The following is a 26,299-nucleotide window of genomic DNA, read 5'->3' on the forward strand; positions in this document are numbered from 1 at the left end:
CATTGATTCAATAGCGGATGAGGAAGCCCTGAAACGGCTGATCGCTGTCTGAGTCCAAGTCCGGAATGAACTTTAAACGTGCTTTGACGTGCTATTCCCTACGGATTATGCGTAAGTGTCTCTGCTTACGAATCCGCCTTCCACATTTTAACTCTTCATTCAGGAGATATACAAATGATAATATAACCAGGATCAAATCTTGCTGCAATAGTTGGTAATATCAACATTATGATATAAAAATGAAGCGCATATGATGGGTCATGGGTATATGCGACAAGGGCTCATATGAGACCACCCACGCTATCTAAGACCACAGATGGAAGCAGCGATTTCTCCTTTTCCATTAAATGGCGCTGGATTGCGTTGGTAGGCACAAATTAGCCCAACAGCAACGGAAAAATCTTTTGTATACAAAGGCAGTATCGCTCTCTTGAAATGTTGGTGTCGATATCATTAACGGATATTGCCCAGCATAATAAAAACATGTACTTCCGTTTTTACTATTATGTTTAAAATTAATAACTGATTATGACAATTTAATATGAACCATAGAGGAATTGAAGAAACAAATTAACACATTTGAAACAATCGATTTTCAATATTATTGCATCCATTTTAGCGGATCACAATTTCTTTTTGGAATCAGAAATGGTGATGGACAAAATTGGACATCAAACCCTTCAATGGAAAGCCAATGAACTAGAAAGATTGGAAAAAATATATATTTGCTCCTATCTTGAAACGTTAGTTTGTGACACGCGTCTGAACCTTTGATATCATGTCGGTTTTTGTTCAATTTTCGTTCCTTCCGTTTGGCTGTAGGCTCGAATAGCACTTGCGTACATGACACAACCAAACTACACTCCCGTTAAAACCCACTTTTTCTCCTCATGCTGTAATAAAGATTGATAATTATGATCTCAAACCTGGTAAACTGTTTCTCGACAGGAGTTTCCAATCTAAGAAGCTTTGACGACTAATATTTCCTGTACTGAATCATTAGTGTTGCGTTTCCATTCATTATAAGCAGAACACCTTTTCTAATACAGAAAACCAAAAAAAAATATAATTTACGTATTGATACGAAAATTATTTTAAGCTTTTAGTGAAATGTATTTACTTGTCCTAAGACGAGTTCGTACTATTCCATTTAATTCCAGTGGAGTTGAATGGAATAGTATAAACTCGTCTCATGACAAGTAATGATCTACGTACTTAGTTTAGATAGAAGGAAGTTGAGGCTTTCTATTGGGACAACGTATTTTACTTACTTATGGGTCTTGTACACCTCCAGTGATGCAAAGGGTCGACTTGAAAGATCTCCATCCTGAGTGATGTCCAGCTATCGCTTTAACCGGTTGCCAGGTTAGCTTTCGGTCGACTTCTTCTATTTTTTTATTGAAGCTGCGTCTGTCTCTGATGCGATATTGGCTGCGATGTGGACAACGCATACGAATTTGCATTGACCGCAATGGGTTGGCTGGTAGCATTTTCCGGTCACATTACTCAATTTGCAGATGAAGAAAATCCTCACATTGTTACAATCAGCTCTGGAAATCTACTAACCAACAAAATACCGCCATCCTAAACAAGTTGAACACTGCTGCGCCAGAACATCTAAAACCCTGCAAAAACTCCAACTATTCAGATCAAATAAAACTGTGTTTTTCATTCAACTGCTCAAGCAGTTCTCGCCAATCTTCAACCCGTGAATAGTCGGTTCGGAAAAGGTTCGTAGCGAGTCGCACGTGTGTGACAAAATGCTACTAGTGCTTCTTGGTTTTGTCGGAGCGTTGCTGCTCTTCCAATACATCAAACTACTGCTGTGGAATAGCTATGCGGACAGGATTCCATCGTTGCAGCCGGTATATCCGCTGCTCGGCCATATCCCAGTGTTCTGGGGGAAGAACACTCACCAGGCATTCGATGCCGCCGTTAGGTTGCTGAGTACGGTGGAGCGCGTCGGAAAGCTCATGATCGGCCCGAAACCGTTGATCATCATCAACCATCCGGATTTGATGCAGCAAGTGTTGACCCGGAACGATGTGTACGATAAGCCGTTTCTCTACGAATTCTTCCGGCTGGGCAATGGACTGATCAGTGAAAGATGTGAGTTCAGTGCAGGGTTTGTGCTATTGGTAGTATTGTGGGTTCGTTGTTTTTGTGGATAAATTGGAAAGAAAAATGAACAATGTTCTAAAGAAATAATTGATGTGCTGAAGGTTTAAGATTTTCTATTCCTAATCAAACTTCAAACCTCTCCAGAAATGACGAAGCACATATATTCTGAAATCGTAAGGGTCTTTCACATAACTGCGACTAATCAATATTGAATACGTTGTATAAAATGTAACAGTTATGTACATAAAAAATCGTGTATTATAAAGTGTAACGAAATTCAGTTATTTCCATCATTTCACATTTATTTGCATTGATTTGAAATCTCAAGGGGAACCCTTGGGAAAAATGGAGAAAAAAAAAACAAAGTAAATCGGATAAGGTTAAGTAAGTACAAAAAGTGTGTTTGACTTTAAAAGGGCAATTTTTGAGGACCGCTTATAGTTTTCGTACTGGAAGTTTCCTAGGGTGTTGAGCTTTGCCAAAAAACTATTGATCGGTATCGAAGAAATCGAAAGATTTGGTGCCAATTTGTTCAAAAACAGCTTTTTGTTATTTTCTCGAAATTGTGCAAAATGGAAATATGCAGTTTCTCAAACAAATGATCCAATTGATTTGTTGGCATTTATCGGTGAGTGAGAGAGGGAGCGCAATAATGAAGAACAGTATCCCAAGTAACAATTTTCATGCTTGTTGGATTTATTTAAGGTCACTCCTGACGGAATCCAAGTTTAAAAGTGCTCGCGTTTTCGGGGGCACACCACTCGATACGGAAGCAAGGCACAACTGTCATTTCTATTATTTCACGCATGCTGCGACGCAGCATAGCTAAATCAACAAAAATGACAGTTGTGTGCCGCCTCTGAATCGAGTGGTGTGCCCCCGAAAACGCGAGCACTTTGGAACTTGGATTCCGTCAGGAGTGACCTTAATTCTTATAGCGGATTTATGACAGCAGTCACCATGGCTAGTTGCTCAGATTTATTGGCGATCTTATTGCTATCAATAAACCTCTAATGAATCTGCTCGAAAAGCTTCAAACGTCAAATGCCAACTGGTCTTGTTAGCAGCTTTACGGTTGTAACGAAGAGCATAATAAGTCCAATTTTCAAAGCTTGATCAAAGCCATAATTTTGGGTCGTAATGTGGTCAAATGAATAACCCCAATAAGAATATTTACATTGCAAAGGGTTTATAACGGTGTTTAATAAGAGCAACATTTTTCTGATCGAAATCTATGATGTCCATATTGGAAATGGAGAACCATCTTCAAGTCAGTGAAATTTATCACTGGAATTTATGATTAGACGGTGTTTTCGCCGCAAAAGACACGTTTTTGATAAAAGATATAAAAAAAAAACAAACATATTTGGGTGTAATATCAATAAATTTAGTGAAGATTTACGTTATTGATGTTCAATCTCTTATAATTCAATCTTGAAAACCATTCCTAGAGCGGAATAAAACTTGAAATGTTACTTGGGTATGAAGCAAAAAAAACAAAAAACAAATTTAAATTTTGGTAGAGAGTCGATGCCAGTCAAAAATTGTCAAAAATCCCAATCATATTGATAATATTCACATTTCAAAAAAGTGGTGATATTCTGTTGCCGGAAACTCATGAGGCAAAACGCCTTCTAGCTGGCAGAGGCCCCAAAACGCCCCGTAACCACAACCGCAACCCCCCCTCCCCCATTGACAGTGATTTCCCTCATATTTACCGTCATTAATATGGACTAATGTTTTGAATGGTAAAACAGAAATTATTTCAAGTTAATTAAATAAATAGATCTTTGCATTACTAATAGCATAATCAAACTTCAGGTTTTATCATTTATTAAATAGTGTTTTGATGTCACAGATTTAATTTTCACTGAAAATAAAGTAAATATGTACAAAGTACATATCATACGTTTAAGCAGAACTAATTTTCAAATTCAGCCAAAATACTTGATGACTATTTCACAGTCAATTGAAGGTTTTTGAAGCCTGCAATTGGTTGAATTTCCTCCTAGTGTGATAAGATCCAATGGTGGAACTGAAGTGAGAAGCCGATAGCTTGGATTCTACAAACTCGAACTGACATCGATACGAGGATCAAAGCAAGTTGTTCAGGTTGCGTTGCGTTACATGTAAATCACAAACTGTTAAATGATAATCTTGAAGAGCAATCACTTAAAATGTATTAACTCTAGGTCTATAAGAAATGACTATAAGGTCTGCGGAATGTTCAACAAATTGGTCAATATACGGTGTGCTCTTCACGAAGTGATGAATGGAGCTATCATCACTGCATAGTTCATATTGGAGCAGAGGGGAATACAGGAGGTGCGCGATTCAGCTCCCCATAAACATACAGGTACTGGGGCTGTGCACAAACCAAGTAGATCATATTTTCACATTTTCAAAACCCCCTTCCACCCTAGTAGACTTTCGTAGACTTTTCCAGAACCCCTCCCCTCTCCATGAAGTCTTCGTAGACTTTTCCAAAATGAAGAAAATCAAGGTTAATTTTTATGGCGAAACTGTAGCATTTACAAAAATTTGGTGTATCAGGTATCAGGTATCAGAACGTCGGCTCCAGGGGCACGTTCACCTCAATTTGGGAGATTTGTGCAATCGCATTCACAGCCTTTTTCATCACACACCTGACGGAAAAGGAAGTGAACAAAAGGAAAGGAATGTGGATGGGAGAACAAAGGGAATGTTTGGAAAAGGGCCCTTGAAGAGGGCATACAACGCATAAGCGTACAAGAGCTTATAGCTCCTTACCACAACGGGTTATGAACAACAAAATACTCTGAAGGTTCAGGTTTCTGAAGTCAATTTCACTAAGTAAGTGTTTACCAAATATTTGGAAGCGCAATTGTGCATAGACTGGGCAGTTACATATTAGATGATAAGAAGTTCCATAATCGGATTCACAACTATCACAAACAGATGATTCAACGCGTTGAATATTTGCCATGTGATAGTTCAGTCGGCAGTGACCTGTCAAAGCCTTGACTAAGACACTGCAATTCTGTTTAGACAGATTAGCTAAATAGCTTGCTACTACCGGAGATGGCTCCCGGATGTACAATTTTGTTTGATGACATGAATCCAGACTACTCCAATGCCATTTGTGCTGAGTGACAGCCCAAGAGTTGATCAAAAGCTTCACCCAACACTTGGATATTGGAATAGCTGGCTCAGGACCAATAAAGTCATGCGATGCTCCATTACGAGCAAACTCATCAGCCAATTCGTTTCCAGCTATGGAAGAATGGCCAGGTACCCATATAAGGTGTAAAGTATTTACTGAATTCAGTTCCTCAATTTGAGTTCGACATGCGATTACTAACTTCGACCTTGAGTTGGCCGAGGCGAGAGCTTTAATAGCTGCTTGGCTATCTGAACAGAAGTATATTACTTTGCCCATAATGCGTTGCTGCAGTGCAGATTGCACTCCACACATGATGGCAAAAATTTCCGCTTGAAAGACAGTGCAGTGTGCACCCAGTGAGTGTGACTGTTCCAATCTCAGCTCACGCGAATAGACGCCTGCACCTGCTCTACCTTCGAGGAGGGAGCCGTCAGTGTAACAAACAATGCTGTCCGACATACTTCTCTCCAAATAGCCAGATGTCCACTCATCCCGCGAGGGGAATTGTGTCGAAAATGTCCTATAAGGAAAACTACTAACTTGTGTGAGATCACTTGGAGCAAGGGAAATTTTGTCCCAATTAACCATAAGCGGTAACAACGAAGTGTGTGTAGAACTGCGGTTTACAGGATTCTCTTCCATAAAACCGAGAACCCATAGTCGGTAAGTACAAGAAAATGCTTCTTGTTTGAGATGTATGTGTAGTGGGGCCACGTTGAAGAGAACTTCGAGAGCAGCCGTGGGAGTTGAAGAGAACGCACCAGTCATTGCCATTAGGCACATCCTTTGAAGGTGGCCTAATTTAGACTGAATTGTCCTCACTTCCCCCTTTTGCCACCACACAAGACATCCATAAGCCAAAATTGGTCGTACAACTGTTGTGTAAATCCATTTGATATATTTGGGTTTAAGACCCCAAGTTTTACCAAAGGTTCGTCGGCATTGGCCGAAAGCCATACACGCCTTTTTGATTCTGAACTCAATGTTAGGAGTCCAAGAAAGCTTTGAATCCAAAATTAGACCCACATACTTTACTTGATCAGTTACATTGATTTCAGAACCAAAAAGATGTAATGGACGAATACCATTAAGATTACGTTTTTCCGTGAAAAGAACAATAGATGTTTTATTCGGATTGACCGAAAGGCCATATTGGCGACACCAACTTTCAACTACCTGGAGAGCATTTTGCATCAGGTCGAATAAGGTAGTAATGCACAAACCCACTATCAATGTAAGATAGTCGTCGGCAAATCCATAGGTAGGAAAACCACCATTATTGAGTAACCTCAATAGCGTATCTGCAACGAGATTCCACAAAAGTGGAGATAATACTCCCCCTTGAGGGCATCCGCAGACACTTAATTTCCTAATCGCTGCTTGACGTAATGTCGAGTAGAGATGTCGGTTTTTAAGCATCTGGTGAATCCATAAGGTAATAATATTAGGTAGCCCATGACAACGTGCGGCTTCCCATATTGCATCGAAAGACACGTTGTCGAAAGCACCTTCAATATCTAAGAAAGCACCCAAGCACGATTGCTTTTGAGCGAATGCTTTCTCGATATCGTACACAACCTTGTGTAGAAGAGTCACGGTGGACTTTCCAGATTGGTAAGCATGTTGATTAACATGAAGAGGCATGTTTGCCAAACAGTCATCACGAATGTGATGGTCGATAATACGTTCTAAGCATTTCAGAAGAAATGAGGTCAGACTGATGGGTCTAAAACTCTTCGCTTCTTCATACGAAGCACGTCCTCCTTTTGGGATAAACTTTACAGTGACATCCCGCCAGGATATGGGAATATACCCAGTAGCAAAACTGCATACTAAAAGCTTTTTCAAAACATGTTTGATATGTTCAAAACCTTTCTGAAGTAGAACAGGATAAATCCCATCCTCCCTGGAGATTTGTAGGAGCAAAACTGTTAAGTGCCCATTGAATCGATTCAGTAGTTATGATTCTACGTGCTTGAGCCCAAGACCCATAGCTACATGAAAAGACATCAGGATCATCCGAAGATGTTATATCGACACATCCAGGAAGTGCGTATCAAATAAGTGTTCTAACGATTCTTCATCAGAAGAAGTGTAGTCGCTATTTGGCTTGCGAATTTCGCCAACTTGGAAATCCTTGGATCTCGCAAGAATTTTATTCAATCGACTGGCTTCACTCAAATTGGAAACATTTGCACAAAGGTTTTTCCAGCCGGATCGTTCAGCAGATCGTAGAGCCTTCTTGTAAGCTTTGCGAGCCAACTTGAAAGAATCCGTCCCTGCTGAATGGCGTCTGTTCCAACTCCTTCTGCACTGCTTCCTTAGCTTAGCCAAATCGGAATTCCACCAAGGGGTTCCTCTTGAGGTTTTTACAGAACGTAAAGGGCAAGCTTCTTCGAAAGCTTCCACGATGTGCAACGTAGTTGTATCAACTGCATCATCCAAGTCGGTAGGAGTTTCTATAGAAGGTAGATATCCATGAAATTTGGTAGAGAGCAACTCTGTGTAAAGATCCCAGTTTGTTGAACGGGGATTTCTAAAACGCAAGGTCTGCGAAGTAGCATTCAAATGATCAAAGTAGATGTAGCGATGGTCAGATATCGATTCCTCATCTGACACATGCCAATTCGTCAATTCGTGACTGATTCTATTGGTGCAAAGGGTTATGTCTAACACTTCTGCTCTATTAGATACCATAAAGGTTGGGCGATTGCCTATGTTAAGTAAACTAAGTTCGGTACTACTTAAGTATTCCATCAAGCTGGAGCCTCTCAGATTGATATCCGAGCTACCCCAGATGATGTGATGAGCATTAGCATCACTGCCGACAATTAGCGGAAGGCCTTTTGAAGTGCAATATATGACAACTCGTTTGAAAGCATCCGTAGGGGATGGTTCATCATGTGGTAAATAAACCGAACAATAGACGTATTTCCTGACGGGGGTTCCGCCATCAATTGTGACAGCACATACATCTCTGGTTGTTAGTTCAGAGATAAGTGTAGCAACAATAGCATTGTTAGCAAGCACACATGCACGCGGCATTGATCGAGAGTTTGCCATTTCTTTACTAAAAGCAGCAAAAACCGGGTTCACTAGGTTACCTAGGTAGAAGCTACCCTTGCACATTGGTCCAGGTAGCATATAAAGCGGTAATAAGTTGTTCAAGCCGAACATAGCAGAGATAGAAAAAAACTTTGTTCTACAAAGTTGCTCCTAACGGTGAGGGGCTTATTGAGGTTTTCATAAAAATTAGGGTGGGCCACATTTGAAAAAAATGAAGAATAAAACTTTTTCATTTCCAGAGATACGGCTATACAATGTTCGGCGAAGTTATAGTTCAGCCAGATTCCAAGAATTCAGCTAAAAAAATTGACTGATTTAGAGCAATTTTCCCAAGTTTACTTAGGGTGACCCTCAAAAAAACAGTTTTTTTGCTCTAACTTTTTTGTTTCAAATTTCTCAGCAATGTGATGTTCAGAGCACTTTTTGTGCTTTGCAGGGCGCAACTTTTCATGGACTTAGCGTTGCCATATCTCATGCGAATCAAAAGTTATTGAGGCCTTGCGAAAATAGGGTTCCTGCACCAAAGCCACTTGTGATTTGCCATTTTGCATGAGACTACAAAGATTAATCGTTGCTGTTCTTTTATGCTGAAGATTGATTTGAGCTATCTTAACTGAAGCCATTGCAAATTAAGATAATGCACTCCACAACTTCAGCATTAATATGAACAGCAACGATGAAACCAAATTGCTATCTTATCAAGAAAGTCAAAGACGAAACACAGAGTACAATGTGTATAACGCATAAAGCAAATCCATATAGGTGACAATTTGTTGAAAAACTAAATAAAAACATGCTCATAATCCCACCCTTATTTAACCTCAAGTTGAGATTGAATAAGAGTAGCCGATTATTTCGGAGAAGCAAAAAAGTCAACTACGCCATAGCTCCGGTTAGCGCAGTAAGGGCTAGATACTGTGAAGGGTGCCCTGGTGCTTCACAGGCTCCGTTAGCGGTTAGGTTCTTTTTAGACCCCCCTAACCATTCATTCGTAGGCACGGTAAGCATAAAGCCGCATCACACCAAGAATTTGGGGTCACCTGTATGGTGGACTTCTACCACCGGAACAAGCAATCCGTAGCGTTATTCTTAGCCAGATAACTGGCTGCCGACACCACACAGCTATCTTGGCTGTTCGGGGAGAGAAGTTGACATTGACTTTACGTCAACTCTCAATGTGGCCGAACAGCCTCAGCATAAGAAATGACTATAAGGTCTGCGGAATGTTCAACAAATTGGTCTATATACGGTGTGCTCTTCACGAAGTGATGAATGGAGCTATCATCACTGCATAGTTCATATTGGAGCAGAAGGGAATACAGGAGGTGCGCGATTGAACTCCCCATAAACATATAGGTACTGGGCTTGTGCACAAACCAAGTAGATCATATTTTCACATTTTCAAACCCCCCTTCCACCCTAGTAGACTTTCGTAGACTTTTCCAGAACCCCTCCCCTCTCCATGAAGTCTACGTAGACTTTTCCAAAATAAAGAAAATCAAGGTTGATTTTTATGGCGAAACTGTAACATTTAGAGGCTGTCTACTAACCACGTAGACCGAAATGATGTTTTATACGGATTGACCGAAAGGCCATATTGGCGACACCAACTTTCAACTACCTGGAGAGCATTTTGCATCAGGTCGAATAAGGTAGTAATGCACAAACCCACTATCAATGTAAGATAGTCGTCGGCAAATCCATAGGTAGGAAAACCACCATTATTGAGTAACCTCAATAGCGTATCTGCAACGAGATTCCACAAAAGTGGAGATAATACTCCCCCTTGAGGGCATCCGCAGACACTTAATTTCCTAATCGCTGCTTGACGTAATGTCGAGTAGAGATGTCGGTTTTTAAGCATCTGGTGAATCCATATGGTAATAATATTAGGTAGCCCATGACAACGTGCGGCTTCCCATATTGCATCGAAAGACACGTTGTCGAAAGCACCTTCAATATCTAAGAAAGCACCCAAGCACGATTGCTTTTGAGCGAATGCTTTCTCGATATCGTACACAACCTTGTGTAGAAGAGTCACGGTGGACTTTCCAGATTGGTAAGCATGTTGATTAACATGAAGAGGCATGTTTGCCAAACAGTCATCACGAATGTGATGGTCGATAATACGTTCTAAGCATTTCAGAAGAAATGAGGTCAGACTGATGGGTCTAAAACTCTTCGCTTCTTCATACGAAGCACGTCCTCCTTTTGGGATAAACTTTACAGTGACATCCCGCCAGGATATGGGAATATACCCAGTAGCAAAACTGCATACTAAAAGCTTTTTCAAAACATGTTTGATATGTTCAAAACCTTTCTGAAGTAGAACGGGATAAATCCCATCCTCCCCTGGAGATTTGTAGGGAGCAAAACTGTTAAGTGCCCATTGAATCGATTCAGTAGTTATGATTCTACGTGCTTGAGCCCAAGACCCATAGCTACATGAAAAGACATCAGGATCATCCGAAGATGTTATATCGACACATCCAGGGAAGTGCGTATCAAATAAGTGTTCTAACGATTCTTCATCAGAAGAAGTGTAGTCGCTATTTGGCTTGCGAATTTCGCCAACTTGGAAATCCTTGGATCTCGCAAGAATTTTATTCAATCGACTGGCTTCACTCAAATTGGAAACATTTGCACAAAGGTTTTTCCAGCCGGATCGTTCAGCAGATCGTAGAGCCTTCTTGTAAGCTTTGCGAGCCAACTTGAAAGAATCCGTCCCTGCTGAATGGCGTCTGTTCCAACTCCTTCTGCACTGCTTCCTTAGCTTAGCCAAATCGGAATTCCACCAAGGGGTTCCTCTTGAGGTTTTTACAGAACGTAAAGGGCAAGCTTCTTCGAAAGCTTCCACGATGTGCAACGTAGTTGTATCAACTGCATCATCCAAGTCGGTAGGAGTTTCTATAGAAGGTAGATATCCATGAAATTTGGTAGAGAGCAACTCTGTGTAAAGATCCCAGTTGGTTCAACGAGGATTTCAAAACGCAAGGTCTGCGAAGTGGCATTCAAATGATCAAAGTGGATGTAGCGATATAGATTCTTCATCTGACACATACCAATTCGTCAACTCGTGTCTGATTCTATTGGTGCAAAGGGTTATGTCTAACACTTCTGCTCTATTAGATACCATAAAGGTTGGGCGATTGCCTATGTTAAGTAAACTAAGTTCGGTACTACTTAAGTATTCCATCAAGCTGGAGCCTCTCAGATTGATATCCGAGCTACCCCAGATGATGTGATGAGCATTAGCATCACTGCCGACAATTAGCGGAAGGCCTTTTGAAGTGCAATATATGACAACTCGTTTGAAAGCATCCGTAGGGGATGGTTCATCATGTGGTAAATAAACCGAACAATAGACGTATTTCCTGACGGGGGTTCCGCCATCAATTGTGACAGCACATACATCTCTGGTTGTTAGTTCAGAGATAAGTGTAGCGACAATAGCATTGTTAGCAAGCACACATGCACGCGGCATTGATCGAGAGTTTGCCATTTCTTTACTAAAAGCAGCAAAAACCGGGTTCACTAGGTTACCTAGGTAGAAGCTACCCTTGCACATTGGTCCAGGTAGCATATAAAGCGGTAATAAGTTGTTCAAGCCGAACATAGCAGAGATAGAAAAAAACTTTGTTCTACAAAGTTGCTCCTAACGGTGAGGGGCTTTTCGAGGTTTTCATAAAAATTAGGGTGGGCCACATTTGAAAAAAAATAAGTATAAAACTTTTTCATTTGCAGAGATACGGCTATACAATGTTTCGCGAAGATATAGTTCAGCCAGATTCCAAGAATTTTGCTAAAAAAATTATTTCTCTAGCTCTTAAATTGACTGATTTAGAGCAATTTTCCCAAGTTTACTTAGGGTGACCCTCAAAAAAACAGTTTTTTTGCTCTAACTTTTTTGTTTCAAATTTCTCAGCAATGTGATGTTCAGAGCACTTTTTGTGCTTTGCAGGGCGCAACTTTTCATGGACTTAGCGTTGCCATATCTCATGCGAATCAAAAGTTATTGAGGCCTTGCGAAAATAGGGTTCCTTCACCAAAGCCACTTGGGATTTGCCAATTTGCATAAGTCTACAAAGAATTATCGTCGCTGTTCTTTTATGCTGAAGATTGGTTTGAGCTATTTTAACTGAAGCTATTGCAAATTAAGATAATGCACTCCACAACTTCAGCAATAATATGAACAGCAAACAAACTGGTATCTTATCAAGAACGTCAAAGGCGAACCACAGAGTACAATGCGTATAACGTATAAAGCAAATCCATATAGGTGACAATTTGTTGAAAAACTAAATAAAACATACTCATAATCCCACCCATATTTAACCTCAAGTTGAGTTTGAATAAGAGTAGCCGATTATCTCGGAAAAGCAAAAAGTCAACTACGCCATAGCTCCGGTTAGCGCAGTAAGGGCTCAATACTGTGAAGGGTGCTCTGGTGCTTCACAGGCTCCGTTAGCGGTTAGGTTCTTTTTAGACCTTTCTAACCATTCATTCGTAGGCACGGTAAGCATAAAGCCGCATCACACCAAGAATTTGGGGTCACCTGTATGGTGGACTTCTACCACCGGAACAAGCAATCCGTAGCGTTATTCTTAGCCAGATAACTGGCTGCCGACACCACACAGCTATCTTGGCTGTTCGGGGAGAGAAGTTGACATTGACTTTACGTCAACTCTCAATCTGGCCGAACAGCCTCAGCATAAGAAATGACTATAAGGTCTGCGGAATGTTCAACAAATTGGTCTATATACGGTGTGCTCTTCACGAAGTGATGAATGGAGCTATCATCACTGCATAGTTCATATTGGAGCAGAAGGGAATACAGGAGGTGCGCGATTGAACTCCCCATAAACATATAGGTACTGGGCTTGTGCACAAACCAAGTAGATCATATTTTCACATTTTCAAACCCCCCTTCCACCCTAGTAGACTTTCGTAGACTTTTCCAGAACCCCTCCCCTCTCCATGAAGTCTACGTAGACTTTTCCAAAATGAAGAAAATCAAGGTTAATTTTTATGGCGAAACTGTAGCATTTAGAGGCTGTCCACTAACCACGTAGACCGAAATTTCACTTTTTCAACACCCCCCCCCCCCCCCACATTACAACAAAGTTCGTATTTCAATCAAACTGAACAAAATCCAACAAAACAAATATCAAATTGAAACGAAATCTTATTTAATCCTCTGTCCATAACTCCTGAAATCAAATCTCAAAGCCACAATACGCCAGCCTTGGGCTGAAAGTCTCGATAATAAAGACATAAAAAAAAATCTCAAAGCCAATTAATTTAATTACTGTTGAATTCAATTCCTCCTAGAGGTGTGTGCCACCATCGCCGACACTTTTACATCGGTGCGCCACCAATTCCAAAAGTTTCCCCGTTTAAAAACCCCGAGTAATTTTTCGTGAAAATTAAGAATTGTTTTTCCGAGGTAATTTTAAGTTTAAACGGACATTCCGAAATATTCCCCGAAATATTTTTTTTTAGAATGGTTTCCCACGATATTTTTTAATTTCTCTTGCAAATTTGGAGCAATTTCTTTAGGAAATTAAAATAAATCGTATGGGCATTCCAAAGAATTTTCTGAATAACTTTCGGCGGAAATTCTGGAGAATTTTAGTTTGAAATTTTTGTCTTCTCGTAAAAAATTCGAATAAATTTTCATGAAAATTAGAAAGCCTTTTTTACAAAAATTGCAATTTTTTTTGTGGAGACTCAAACTGTTTTTGGTGGGAAATTAAAATAATTTCTCTTGGAAGTTTTCAAAAATTCTCCATCGATTCTTCCAAAGAATTGGCATTTTACCTGCCGAAGAATTTTCCACGGTCATTTCGAATATTTTTGCTTATATATCCAAAGAAATTAATTTAAAAAAATCGAGAGAATCTCCAGTGAATATCCTGAAGGGTTTCTCGCAGAAATTTCGGAGAATTCCTTTTACAAACTCCAAACAATATCTTTTGGGCATTCTAAAGACTTTTTTCTGGGATAGCATAGCATAGCATATCTGACCGCACACTATCCTGGGTTGGCTGTCGACAGGGACATTAGATGCGCCAGAAAAACAGCCTGGGGCTTTGCATGTTTCTCATTCAACGATCCCTTCGTTCAACATCTGGCCAGGTCCTTACGATCAGTGGGGATTTGAGTGGGAAGTATTGATTAGATACCTACTTAAGAAGATGCAGAGAACTTGCGCGACCTTCATAAGTAGCTGGAGTTGGAGTTTGGATGGGCTATTAAGGGGTGATTTTCTAGGCGAAAAAGCGTAAATATTATATTTTTATTGGTATTGACATTGTAAAAGGTAATGTTTTGTTCTGGAATGTAATATGAATAAATAGATTTTGACAAAACAATTTCATTGATTTTGCAATCTATGCCGCAGATTTCTGAAATAATAAATTGTAGTAATATTAGACTTTGTAGTGTGATGCTGCTTCAGAATCTTCGTCAGCACCCAATTTTTCTGAAAATGAAGATCAATAATTGTCATTTGGTTAGGTAAATCGTTGACAAGATGATTGTTTATAAATGTTTATGCGAGATTATTTAAAATATATGGAGCTCCGTGGTATGGAAATATTAAGAATAAGTATAGAAAAAACGTTGAAATTTATGGAAATCAAAGGAGAGCAAATTGATCCTTGGTGTGAAATAAACTTTACCAGCAACACTTGTTTCAGCTGAAAAGGAAATATTAATGTTTAGATTGGGATTACATTATTTGAAAAATAGTTCACAGTGTCCCTGACCGAAGGACCTCAGCTTCAAGAAATCAGCGTCACCAGATCACCGTGTGTTAATAAAAATATATGGTAAAAATTATTAAAATAAATATGTTTCTTCTATTGTATTGGAAATGTTACCTTTCCTTTGTATCTTGTCAGCTCCTCCCGTTTTTATATCACCGAACCTATCAAAGTTTTGTCAGATAATTTTAAAGACTTTTTCTGTGATATTCCAAAATGCTTCCTTTGTAAATGAAAAAAAAAATCCGTGGAAGTACGACATAATTTCCATAGTTTGCAAAGAAGTTCCAAAAATCAAAAGAAATTCTAGTAGAATCTGCAGTAAAATCCAAGTGAGGATGTTGAAAAAGTTTCGAAAGTTTTTTTTATAGAATACTTTGGAGATTTTTTCTGCTCAACACAAAAGAAACTGCTGGTAAAATTCTTGATAGTTGTAAGCCGTAGTTCAGACTTTTAATTCAGTGAAATTCATAACATTTTCATGGAGAAACGCAAAAGATTATTTCGGTCAAGTCATGCAAAAAAAACAGAAAATCCAAAAAAAAATCAAACTAGTGTACTCAGCTCAAAGCTGCTGTATATATCGTCTTAAAAAAAATAAATAAATAAACGTCTACGTAGACTTTTGGTATACCCCCCGTCCCCCTTCGTAGACTATCGTAGACTTTTCGAAACCCCTCCCCCGCCCTCTAGAGTCTACGTGGTTTATGGGCAGCCCCTTACAAAAATTTGGTGTACAAGTAAGGCAAGAAGTGGGACATTTTAAATCTATATAACTTACGTGTTATTTCATGTAGACACAAGCTTTAACCGCTAGACAATAGTAAACATACAACAGTTTTAGTGTACTAAAAAGTTATGTGCACCATTTTGCGCCGGAACAAGTTACACGATTTTAAACTTGATTTTAAAACACCCCTAGAAAACCACATTTTTCCAAATAATTTTTCAGTTTTAAGAGATAGAGCTTTGCAAAGTTCTATCAAAACGTGTATTTTTGTTAGCCAAACAACTTTGTAGAAAGTGGTAGAGGTGTCTGAAACATAGAAAAAAAAGTTATGGGATCTTTCACAGAAAACGTCACATATCTCGTACTATATAAGCCTTGCTGCCCTTGATTTCATAGTTGACGTAACAACCAGCACTATCGACGTTGGGAAAACGCATTTTTATTAATTTTACCCGAATTATCATATCAATTAACAAAATACATTAACTAATCTGACTATATGGACAATATTAGTAGTTGTTTTAAGGCCGCGGGGAATAAATTATTATTTGCAATTCCTGATCATAATACCTGGTTTACAGTTGTCATTTGAGTGATAAAACGGCCTACTTTTCCATACCAACAGAATGGGTGCTTTAATGACCATTATGCAACTCAAATGGGTTGCATAATATTCATTATAGCACTCATTTGGGTGCTATAATGAAAAACCTACATTGGGACAGTAGTTACTTGACTACATTTAGCTGAATTCGTTTGGGTGAGTGTTTAAATAGTGTACTCTAAGCGTCTCGTAATAAATTAAATGGTTTGTTGGACATAACATCACAATTTTCCAAAGGCAATTGCATTCATCGCTTCATAGCTTTTCAAGCTATGCAATTTGGCACGATAAGATGGAATCATATTGTTCTCTGCCGCAACATAATTTATTGGCATGAATGATCATGTGGAGTAAATTCGATTGTACAATTTTGGTATAGATTAATCATATTAAAGCCCATTTTTCGTCATTGCAAAAAATAGCGTGTGCAACTCGTTGCAAAACTCGATTTTTTCAGCACTCGTGGTATTTATCCAACTCGGCAAGCCTCGTTGGATAAACGTACAACTCGTGCTGAAAAAATCATCTTTTTGCAACTAGTTGCACAAACTACTATTTCCTTTGATTGAAGTGGTCAAAATATGCATACGACAGTTTATGCAATCAAACAAACGTTTTGTGAAATGTTTGTTCCCACAACAAAACCAGGCTACTGCGTGTGGTTATATTGCGCTAAAGAATAATTGTAGTTGGTTCCGATGATTTATTGGTTGTGGAAGGGAAATCTTTCGAAAAGTTCAAGTTTCCGGGAAAGGTTTTTCGGATAGCTTTTTCCGTGAAAATTAAAATTATGTGTGGAAGAGTTTGTGTTGCAAAATATTTAATCAGTACCGTACGGGGATTTTGGCACCATTACAGCATTATAATATCGTTATCATGTATTGGCCCCTCGTTCCAAACAAATTTCCTGCAAAAATTGTTCCAATCCTTATTTTAAAATTTGTTTAGGTAGTTTTGCTTTGAACTAAAGATCAAATAAAAATTAATCTTAATCCTCTAAAAGACACGTATTTTATCCTTAAACACGGAAAGGCACAAGCACGAGCAAGATGCCCGTACGATTCGTAGTTGGTATATCATGATAAACAAACTTCGGAAATTGTACGAATAATTGGGAGAATTGTGCTGGAGATTAGCTATCCATGGTTATTTTTCGGAAGTTCAAATGTATAGCCAATATAAAACCACGTTCGGAGGCTTAATTACCTTTATCTTCATATTAGTTTAGGATCGTATATTGCAATCATAGGAATATAAAAACCCAAATGACATCACCTAGTAGTGGTACTGCATTTCTTGAATTTAGCCAAGACACCAACCTTTTCGGTTTGGATCACCATTTTGTTTCTAAATTTTGAACGCAATAACCGATCGTTATCAAATTCAATATCAATGAACAAGACTTTACCACCTTTCGAATGCAGCACACACGCGTACACAAACACAGACACGGACAAACATTTGCTCAGTTCGTCGAGCTATAACATAACACTATGGGTCTACAAGCTTTCTATAAAAAGTTTGCTTTCGGAGTGAAATTCGCGACAATATTTAGCAAACAAACATTATTTTTTTGATTCAAAAGAATCTATCGCATTATACCGTGGTTTTCACAAGAAATGCTTGCTTTTGCAGGAACTTGCATATTGATGTTTGATAACAAAACCAGTTACGCCCGAATCATGAAGTAGTCCTGAAATACGACAAAGTAAAACGAAAACCTATGTTGTGCTTAATTAGTGGATTGTGAATGTCGATAAAATATGAGGCTAAAGTGACCAGATATATTTTGTGCCAGCGCGGGACAAAATTTTGTAAATCCTTGTTTTTATACAAAAATGTGCTTAAGTCAAAACCTTAAAACTTGATAAACCCCTCTTGGACTCGCTTGGCCCTGGATCAATCACACAATCCCACCTCTGTTGTGAATTAATCAAACAACGGTGCGAGTTCCTGATAGTTAAACTTATTTGTATTGTATGCATGATTCATTTAGCTATAGATCGTATTATTCGTTTTATGCAATTAGGCAGAGTGCTCAAATTTGCTTAAAATCCCTACATCTATCTTACTCAGTTTTTTTATTATTCCCCGCAAACTGACAGACGATTTATCATAAATTTTTCCATAAGCTTGAAACAAAAAAAGATCCGAGCTACATAAAATTCGTCGAACTTGCTCAGATTTCAAGTGAAGTTTTTACTGAAATAATAACAACATACGAACACGATGTGAGTTGAAATTGTTGAGCTAGGGATCCTACATTCAGAGATCTTGAGCCAATCGAGCATTGAGTACTGTCAGAATCTGTGCCAAAGGAGCATTGTTATTTTTCTTATTATTTCTAGTTGTTGACTTCTACTGTAGTGTTGATTTTCGAGATTTGTCGGCTATGCAGTCTGATTTATTAGAACATATTTTTAAATTTTGTCCAGCGTTTCAACATCGGGGTCAATGTCTTCTTCCAGGAGAAAAGAAATGATCGCTTTTTGTTAAGTATGGTAGGCGTTCCATTACAAAGAGCAAACAATTTTTTTACCTGAAGAAGACATCGCACTCGATGCCGAAACATTAGACAAAATTTAAAAATTTGTTCTTATAAATCAGTCTGTATAGCCGAAAAATCTTGAAAATTTATTATTTCTGTGAATTTTGAAATGATTTCAGTTCTTCACTTTGAAAGCATTGTTATTCTTGCAGATTGAGTAAAATATTTCTCAATAGCACATTGAAATCTTCCATTTCACTTATTATAGTTCTTTTAGTAGGTATCCCATTTAATGTCTATCCTCGTTCTCGTGTTCATGAGGATTTGACTAGGATCACTAGAATACACCAAAGCAGGCTTGTCGAAATTCCTCAAACTCGCTACGGACTCTCTCGGACGAAATAAAATTGGAAACCAACAAACACGTGTTTTAAGTGAGTGCTTGTGCTGCCGCTCAGCGTTGCACTATCACTGTTATAATTTTGTAGGAGACGGAAAGATACAAATGACGTTGCTGACAATATGAGAAACACTTGGAGAAACCTCTTTTCTGTGTAAAATTATATTTCTTACATCTTAAATAAAATTATCATTAGTAACAAACAGAGTAAGGAAGAGCTAAAAAAATTTGTTTAGCTCTTCCTTAAGCCCCAAACGCAATACAACGGAACGGTAACGGATACGGAAAATTTGACATTTAGCCCATATATTTTCTGTCAAATTTTCCGTTTCTGTTGCCGTTCCGTTGTATTGCGTTTGGGGCTTTACTCTGTTTGTTACTGATGATAACTTTATTTAAGGTGTAAGAAATATAATTTGGACGCAGTAAAAAGGTTTAAACAACATGCGAGTGTGGCCGTGGCGTTGGGTGAAAGACCACTCATCAAGCCTCCGGAGCGATGCTTTGTATGAGACGAAAATCGAAAATCATTAATCAATATAATAAATTTTCAAAATCTTATAAGTTCTTGAAGAACGTTTACTAAATTACTGCTATTTATTAAATATTTCTTTATTTCGCGGGACATTATCTTGAAATAAGTGAAACGCGGGACATTTCGCGGGACTCTTTTCAGCGCGGGACAAATGGCGAAAATGCGGGACTGGTCTGGTCACCTTATATAAGGCAGGTTTTTGCTTCATGTTGCAGCATGTAATGGAGGTACGTCAACTTATGCAATCAAATGACCATTTTTCCAAAAACAATTATCGCCATAACTCGAATGTTGCCGAACGAAACATAAATATTTTTTCATGGATGTATAACCATACGAAGAATCCATATCCACAAAAAAAGTGTCCACAAAAAAGTTCCAACCTAGGTTGGAACCAGTTCCAACCTAAGTGCTGTCAAAGTGTTTTTTTATTCGCTCAGGTTGGAACTATTATCAATTCAGTGGAAAACCGAATTATAGCCGCTAATGAAGTTGGATTTTTCTCACAATCCATACGTTAAACCTAACTTCGGAAGTAGTGCGCTGTTTTCACTTGGTGATGCGCTATACAGCGCACCACTTCCGAAATTAGGTTTAACGTATGGATTGTGAGAAAAATCCAACTTCGTTAGCGGCTATAATTCGGTTTTCTACTGAATTGATAATAGGTTCGCACTAGTTCCAACCCCAAAGCTGTCGGGTTCGCACTGTGTTGTTTCACGGTTTCGCACCGGGTTCACCAATACAACTGTACTTCAACTGTCAAAACCACGTGGGTGGGTGGTACTGGGCGGAATAAACAAGCAGAAGGGAGAGTTTCGTTTCCGTTTATTAAAATGAAATGTGCGTTGAAATTCTTTTTTTCCGGGAATTTTGTGATATTTGTTATTGTAGTTTTTAATGAAATTAATCCGGTATTGTTGTCTAGAATCAGTTTTAAAAATAATTGTTAGGGAAGCTATGTATTCATAAGTTCATTCAGGTTTTCCTCACAGATTGTGACCTAAATTAGGTCGGTGGATGGAATTATGTAGTTTGGGAATTCCCCTTGAAACCCTTATGCAGAATTTCTTTTGAAATTCTTCCAAAAACTCTTTCGTGCGTTTCTGAATTTTCTTCGGGAATTCTGCCAGAAATTACTTTAGAAATTCTTTCAGTAATTCTTTCTTGAATTTTTGGCAATATCTTTCAGGCATTCCTCCATATTTTTTCCAAAAGATCCTTTCGAGATGAACTACTTTGGAAATTCTTCTGGGAATATCTTTGAATACTGTTCCAGGATTTTCTCTGGAAGTTGCTCCAGGAATTAATTTGGAAATTCCTTCTGGAATACAGGAACTTACACGAAGTTTTCTTCAGGGATTGCTCCGCAAGGAAAAAATTTGCGAATCTTGAAGAATTTTTATTACATGCTTCTGAGTGTTCTCCGAAAAAAAATTCTTGGTATAAAAATGTGCGATTATAGCATATAATTAAATAGGGGAACTGTTCCGATATCCATCTCAAATATATTCATCTCATCGGGAAACAAAGAAATACAGCACCAATTTCGTCGCCTCTTTTTGTCAACATGCGTGCTCACTGCTGAAAAAAAATCACAAAAATAATAAACAATCCAAATTCCTTTCCATTGCTTTGTTTTTGATGGGATGAATATCGGAGCCATGAGATGAATTCCAGGAGCAGTTCCCGTATGTATATCCACCCAAAAGTAAATTCCACTATCCGCAAAAATCAGTTCACGCACTTAAACATCATGATCATGATTAGTCAAGGCCAACGCACTGCCAGTGCACTGGATGTCCTGGATCATATGTTTCGAATCAAAACAAACCAACATATCCAATGACAGATGGAACTGAAAATGCTTTTTTATTCAGGGTTCGGGTTGGCACTGACCCAGGTTTAAAAACGAATTCGACATATGTGATCATGGGCAGCTTAGGTATGGGATGTCTTTGAGAAAGTTGCTTGAACGCTACAACTTTCCCGAAGGCACTAAGCTCATATGTGCTTTCGATGAATAAGTAAAATTTTCATCTCACTTTTAGGTGGATTTTACATTTTACATTTTTTTTCAAAAGAAGGTCCTTTTCATATCTAACGTCTTTTCCAAGCAAACTACAGCGAAATTTTTTTTTAGAAACGGTGCTTTTAAAAAGCGCACAAAATCGGCAAAAAGCATTACTGTGCAATGACCACTTAATGAACAGAAAGTGAATGCGCGATTGATAGCTGTTAACCATCCAAACTACCCTTCCTTGCGTTGCAGATTTGAGATCTTACCACCCGTTCAGATTATTGTGCATTTTTATTCATACCGAAATTAGCTTTCGAAGATAATTTAAACCAAATATTTCAAACCAATTAGCTTTATTACTCATTATACTGAAAAATGAGAAATCTGTTGGCATTTGTACGACCGTGCATCACTCAAGAAAAGACAGCCCAATTTTCGCTAATTTATATTCGTTTTCTTTTTCATTTTACGAGGAAAAATGTTATGATGAAACAGGAATGTTTTGAAAATTAAAACCCTATCTTTTCGATGAAATAAATGGTTTTTCCTACAATTTGCATGGAATTTTAAATTTTTGATCATCTATATATAAAACAATGTTGTAAAAAAATGAGAGATCATTCTGAACAACCGATTTGTTTTCTATATAACTTGTGGGCGCAAAAATTTGTATCAGAAAATTTATCAGTTTTTGGCGAGACAAAGTTCGCCGGGTCAGCTAGTAACTTGGTCAACCTACATGTAAAACAATTTACATTTAAGTAAGGTGAGAGTCAGTAACAGTGTGTTACAAGTTTGCTACAAAGTAGCTCTCCCGGGTATCGTTCCTAGGAAAGCAACATTCAATAGCACATCTCACATCTCATTGAAAAAAACACAATGAAACACGCCATTCCGACGCGTGTACTGAACTTGATTGGGGAAAGGTTCTCGAAAAGAAAAAAAATAAATCCTCGGAAGTTTATCAATTAGTGTAAGACCGAACAAAAAGTGTCTCCAAGCAATGGTGAAATTATTTCTATTTTTATTGTTAATCGTTGCTGATTTTCTTCGTACAACTGGAGACTCTAGGCTACCAAGTAATTGGCTTCGCGTATGATACACTTATTTTTGTGTGAAGCAGGTATGTTCAAACGAATAGAAATTTTCCGTCAAATCTAATGCATAATGGAGCAAAAAAGAAATTTTATACATAGATCCTTGAAAATCATTGTCTATAAAAAAAACAAATCTATTCTAGACCAACATTTGAAAAGGGCGTAACAGCCAAAATTTATTTCTTCTGATTTTTCGTCTATATATACAACTCTATATGTGGACGAAGAATCAGAAGGAATAAATTTTGGCTGTTTCGCCCTTTTCAAATGTTAGTCTAGTATTCACCTTGGTATTTATTTGCATGCATTTTAATACAGCCATTTTTGAGTAAATTTTATTTTTTCGTCTTTATCCTTTTTTCAAGGAGTACCTCTGGCAAAAAACAATGTTTTTTTTCTAAGATCCGGAACGCAAAGGCCACTTGGGCCAATTTTAAATAGGGTCTAATATTCCACTAATATAATGCAACCTGTTGCGACCGAATCGAATAATGCAAAGTTCTAAAAAGTTTTACTCACATTTTTTGTACACATACACACACATAAAGAGTCGCCTCAATTAATCGAACTGAGTCGATCGGTATATAACACTATGGGTCTCCGAGCCATCTTTCAAAAGTTTGGTTTTGGAGTGATCATATCTAGACCAACATTTGAAAAGGGCGTAACAGCCAAAATTTATTCCTTTTGATTCTTCGTCTACATATATAGCTATATATGTGGACTAATAATCAGAAGGAATAAATTTTGGCTGTTACGCCCTTTTCAAATGTTGGTCTATATATAGCCTTTACATATACTTAGTATAAGAGAAAGGCAAAACGCTTCGCTATTCTGAGAAATACCAACTTTGAGAATAATGTCTCAAAATTGAATCCCAGTTCGAATCCCTTTTGGAAAATAACTATTTTTTTTTTAACTTCAAAGCTGTTGTTACTGGAAAATATCACAATGATGTGTGGCACCGACCATCCCTTCAGGAAGCATATAATTATTGAAGAAGTTTCAGCATCAATACGAGGCATAGCAGAAATATTGTAATTTTTAGAGGAATTGGGGCAAAATGGGCACTTGAACCAGCACGAAACCCCGCGCAATCGATTTATCGCACTTTTTCCCTTCAGGAAGCATATGCTTTCTGGAAATTTTGCAGCGTCAGCTGGAGTTATTGAATTTAGAGCCTTTTGTTTTGGAAAATCCCCAGTGAGCATCGATTAGATGCTTCAAGTTAAGTTAAACTTGGTTCTTACTCTTTTAGCTGGTGAACAATGGCTGCAGACAAGAAAGCTGGTTGGTCCTACTTTCAATACAAATATGCTGACGAGTTTTCTTCCTACAATGGACGGACGGGCAACGAAAATGGTTTCAAAACTGCAAACCATGGCCGACGGACACACCGAGATCGACATCTACCCGTACATATCGACCTGCACATTGGAGATTGCGCTTAGCACCACCATGGGAAGGATGGACGATGAAATCCCAGGCCAACAGGATTACATCCATAATTTGGAAATGTACAGTTCAAATCTCATATGAAATCTAAATCTCAACTAAATTAATTTCTTTTTTAGAATAATGAACGCCATAGGGGCACGTTTGATAAACGTCAATCTTTGGTTATTTTATAGCTTTTCTGAAGCTTATAAAATAGATGAACGAGCGCGCAAGATTTGTTATGAATTTACAAATAAGGTTTATTATATTTTTTAAAATGATTTCTTATAATATATAGATTATTCTAACAATTTCAGATCATCGAGGAACGGAGACGTGAAATTCAAAATGAACCAATTAATTGTGCAACCGATGATGAATATATTAAAAAGCGAATGAATACGTTGGATCAAATTTTAACAGCCCGAAGGAGTGATGGAACAACATTTTCTAACACAGAGCTCATTTACCAGCTATTCACCATAATGTCCGCTGTTTGTAGTTTCCCCGTTTGCATACCTTTTCATATTAACAGAAAAACTTGTCACTTACAGGCCAACGACACTTCAGCCCTTACAATATCCTACACGTGCCTTTTTTTGGGCATGAATCCGGAAATTCAGAACAAAGTGTTAGCCGAAATGGACCGAGTATTCTACTCTGCCGAAGTGGCGATCAACCAGGATACCTTGAAGCAGCTCGAATACACCGAAATGGTCATCAAAGAAGCACTTCGCATTTGTCCAACGGCCCCGTTCGGAGCTCGTCAAACCTCCAGTCAAATCTTTTTGGACGACATCTGTGTGCCGAAAGGTGAAATATTGGCTTTCGATTTGTACACTCTCCATCGGCGCAAGGAGTTCTGGGGTCCTGATCCGGAGCAGTTTGACCCGGAACGGTTTCGCCCGGAAGCTGTTCAGCGGAGGCATCCGTACGCGTTTTTGCCTTTTTCCGGGGGTGCCCGTAACTGTATAGGACACCGGTACGCGATGAACGCAATGAAGATAATGCTGCTGAGGCTTCTGCAGTGTTTCGAAGTGCGAACCAATCTAAAGCAAGCGGACTTTAAGTTTAGGTATGAAATAACAGCAAAGTTGGAGGGACCCCACAGTGTTTGGTTGGTCAAACGGAAGAAATGAATGAAGAATTATCTGATGAGCTCCACCATGATTAAAGTATTGAAATTTGTTTTTGAATTTGATCTGTGCGTGAGTAGACACTACTTCATCCATTTTCTGATAACTTAGAAATCATGGTTTGAAAATAGATATAAACATTTATTGCCGTTGTTGTTTGATCTGATTGAACAGCTGAGTTTTTTTAATTCATTTTGAGAATTTAAATGAAACCAATAAATCATTAAGTGGATTACATCAAGATGTGTTTTTATTGCAAACGGAAGACGCTGACTTTTAGCGTAATGTCCCCTTAAAACAATTTTAGAACGCCTAGTTTCGTTACGCCACATTTATTGAGTGTTTTAAACTCAGGACTCATTCAAGACTCCTTCCAAATGGACAGAGCTCATATGACTGTTTTCTTTCGTGTGCTAATAAAATTAACAGATGACTTTGATGAACAATAATGTACTTTCCATGGCATTTTTTTAACTATTTGTAGAACTAAATTTTCAGAAATACCTCAATTGCATTCTTAAACACTTTTTCAGTTTCATAAATTTTACATAATCCCAATATTCTTAATCAATTTACCATGTATCGAACCGGGATACATTTTTCATTTTCACGTTCTAAACCAATTAACGCCAATTTGGAAGGTAATTTTAGCCGGTCGGTATATTTTATAATACTCGTAGTGGGCCCCATTCAACCGCATGCGGTGGACCTTCTAAAATCGCCTACCCAGCTCGTAAATGCAATGTATGCCAAAAA

The 26,299-nt window shown here is 38.3% G+C and overlaps 1 protein-coding gene across 1 annotated transcript; it reads left to right on the plus strand.

Annotated features, from left to right (window-relative positions):
- Positions 1-1,700: 1,700 nt before the first annotated feature.
- On the plus strand, positions 1,701-25,768 carry LOC134220451 (cytochrome P450 4V2-like). Its single transcript, XM_062699510.1, has 5 exons — positions 1,701-2,109; positions 24,229-24,487; positions 24,545-24,665; positions 24,725-24,901; positions 24,962-25,768. The coding sequence occupies exons 1-5, from the start codon at positions 1,761-1,763 to the stop codon at positions 25,544-25,546; spliced, it is 1,491 nt and encodes a 496-aa protein (XP_062555494.1). The 5' UTR covers positions 1,701-1,760; the 3' UTR covers positions 25,547-25,768.
- Positions 25,769-26,299: the final 531 nt, after the last annotated feature.

The sequence above is a fragment of the Armigeres subalbatus genome, chromosome 3 (genome assembly GCF_024139115.2).
Source record: "Armigeres subalbatus isolate Guangzhou_Male chromosome 3, GZ_Asu_2, whole genome shotgun sequence".
NCBI lineage: Eukaryota > Metazoa > Arthropoda > Insecta > Diptera > Culicidae > Armigeres > Armigeres subalbatus.

Excerpts from the sequence above, each read along its gene's own strand:
- LOC134220451 (XM_062699510.1), top strand. The coding sequence starts at position 1,761 with ATGCTACTAGTGCTTCTTGGTTTTGTCGGAGCGTTGCTGCTCTTCCAA. Across the intron at positions 24,488-24,544 it reads TACATCCATAATTTGGAAAT|AATAATGAACGCCATAGGGG; the intron begins GTACAGTTCAAA and ends TTTCTTTTTTAG. Across the intron at positions 24,666-24,724 it reads GTTATGAATTTACAAATAAG|ATCATCGAGGAACGGAGACG; the intron begins GTTTATTATATT and ends TAACAATTTCAG.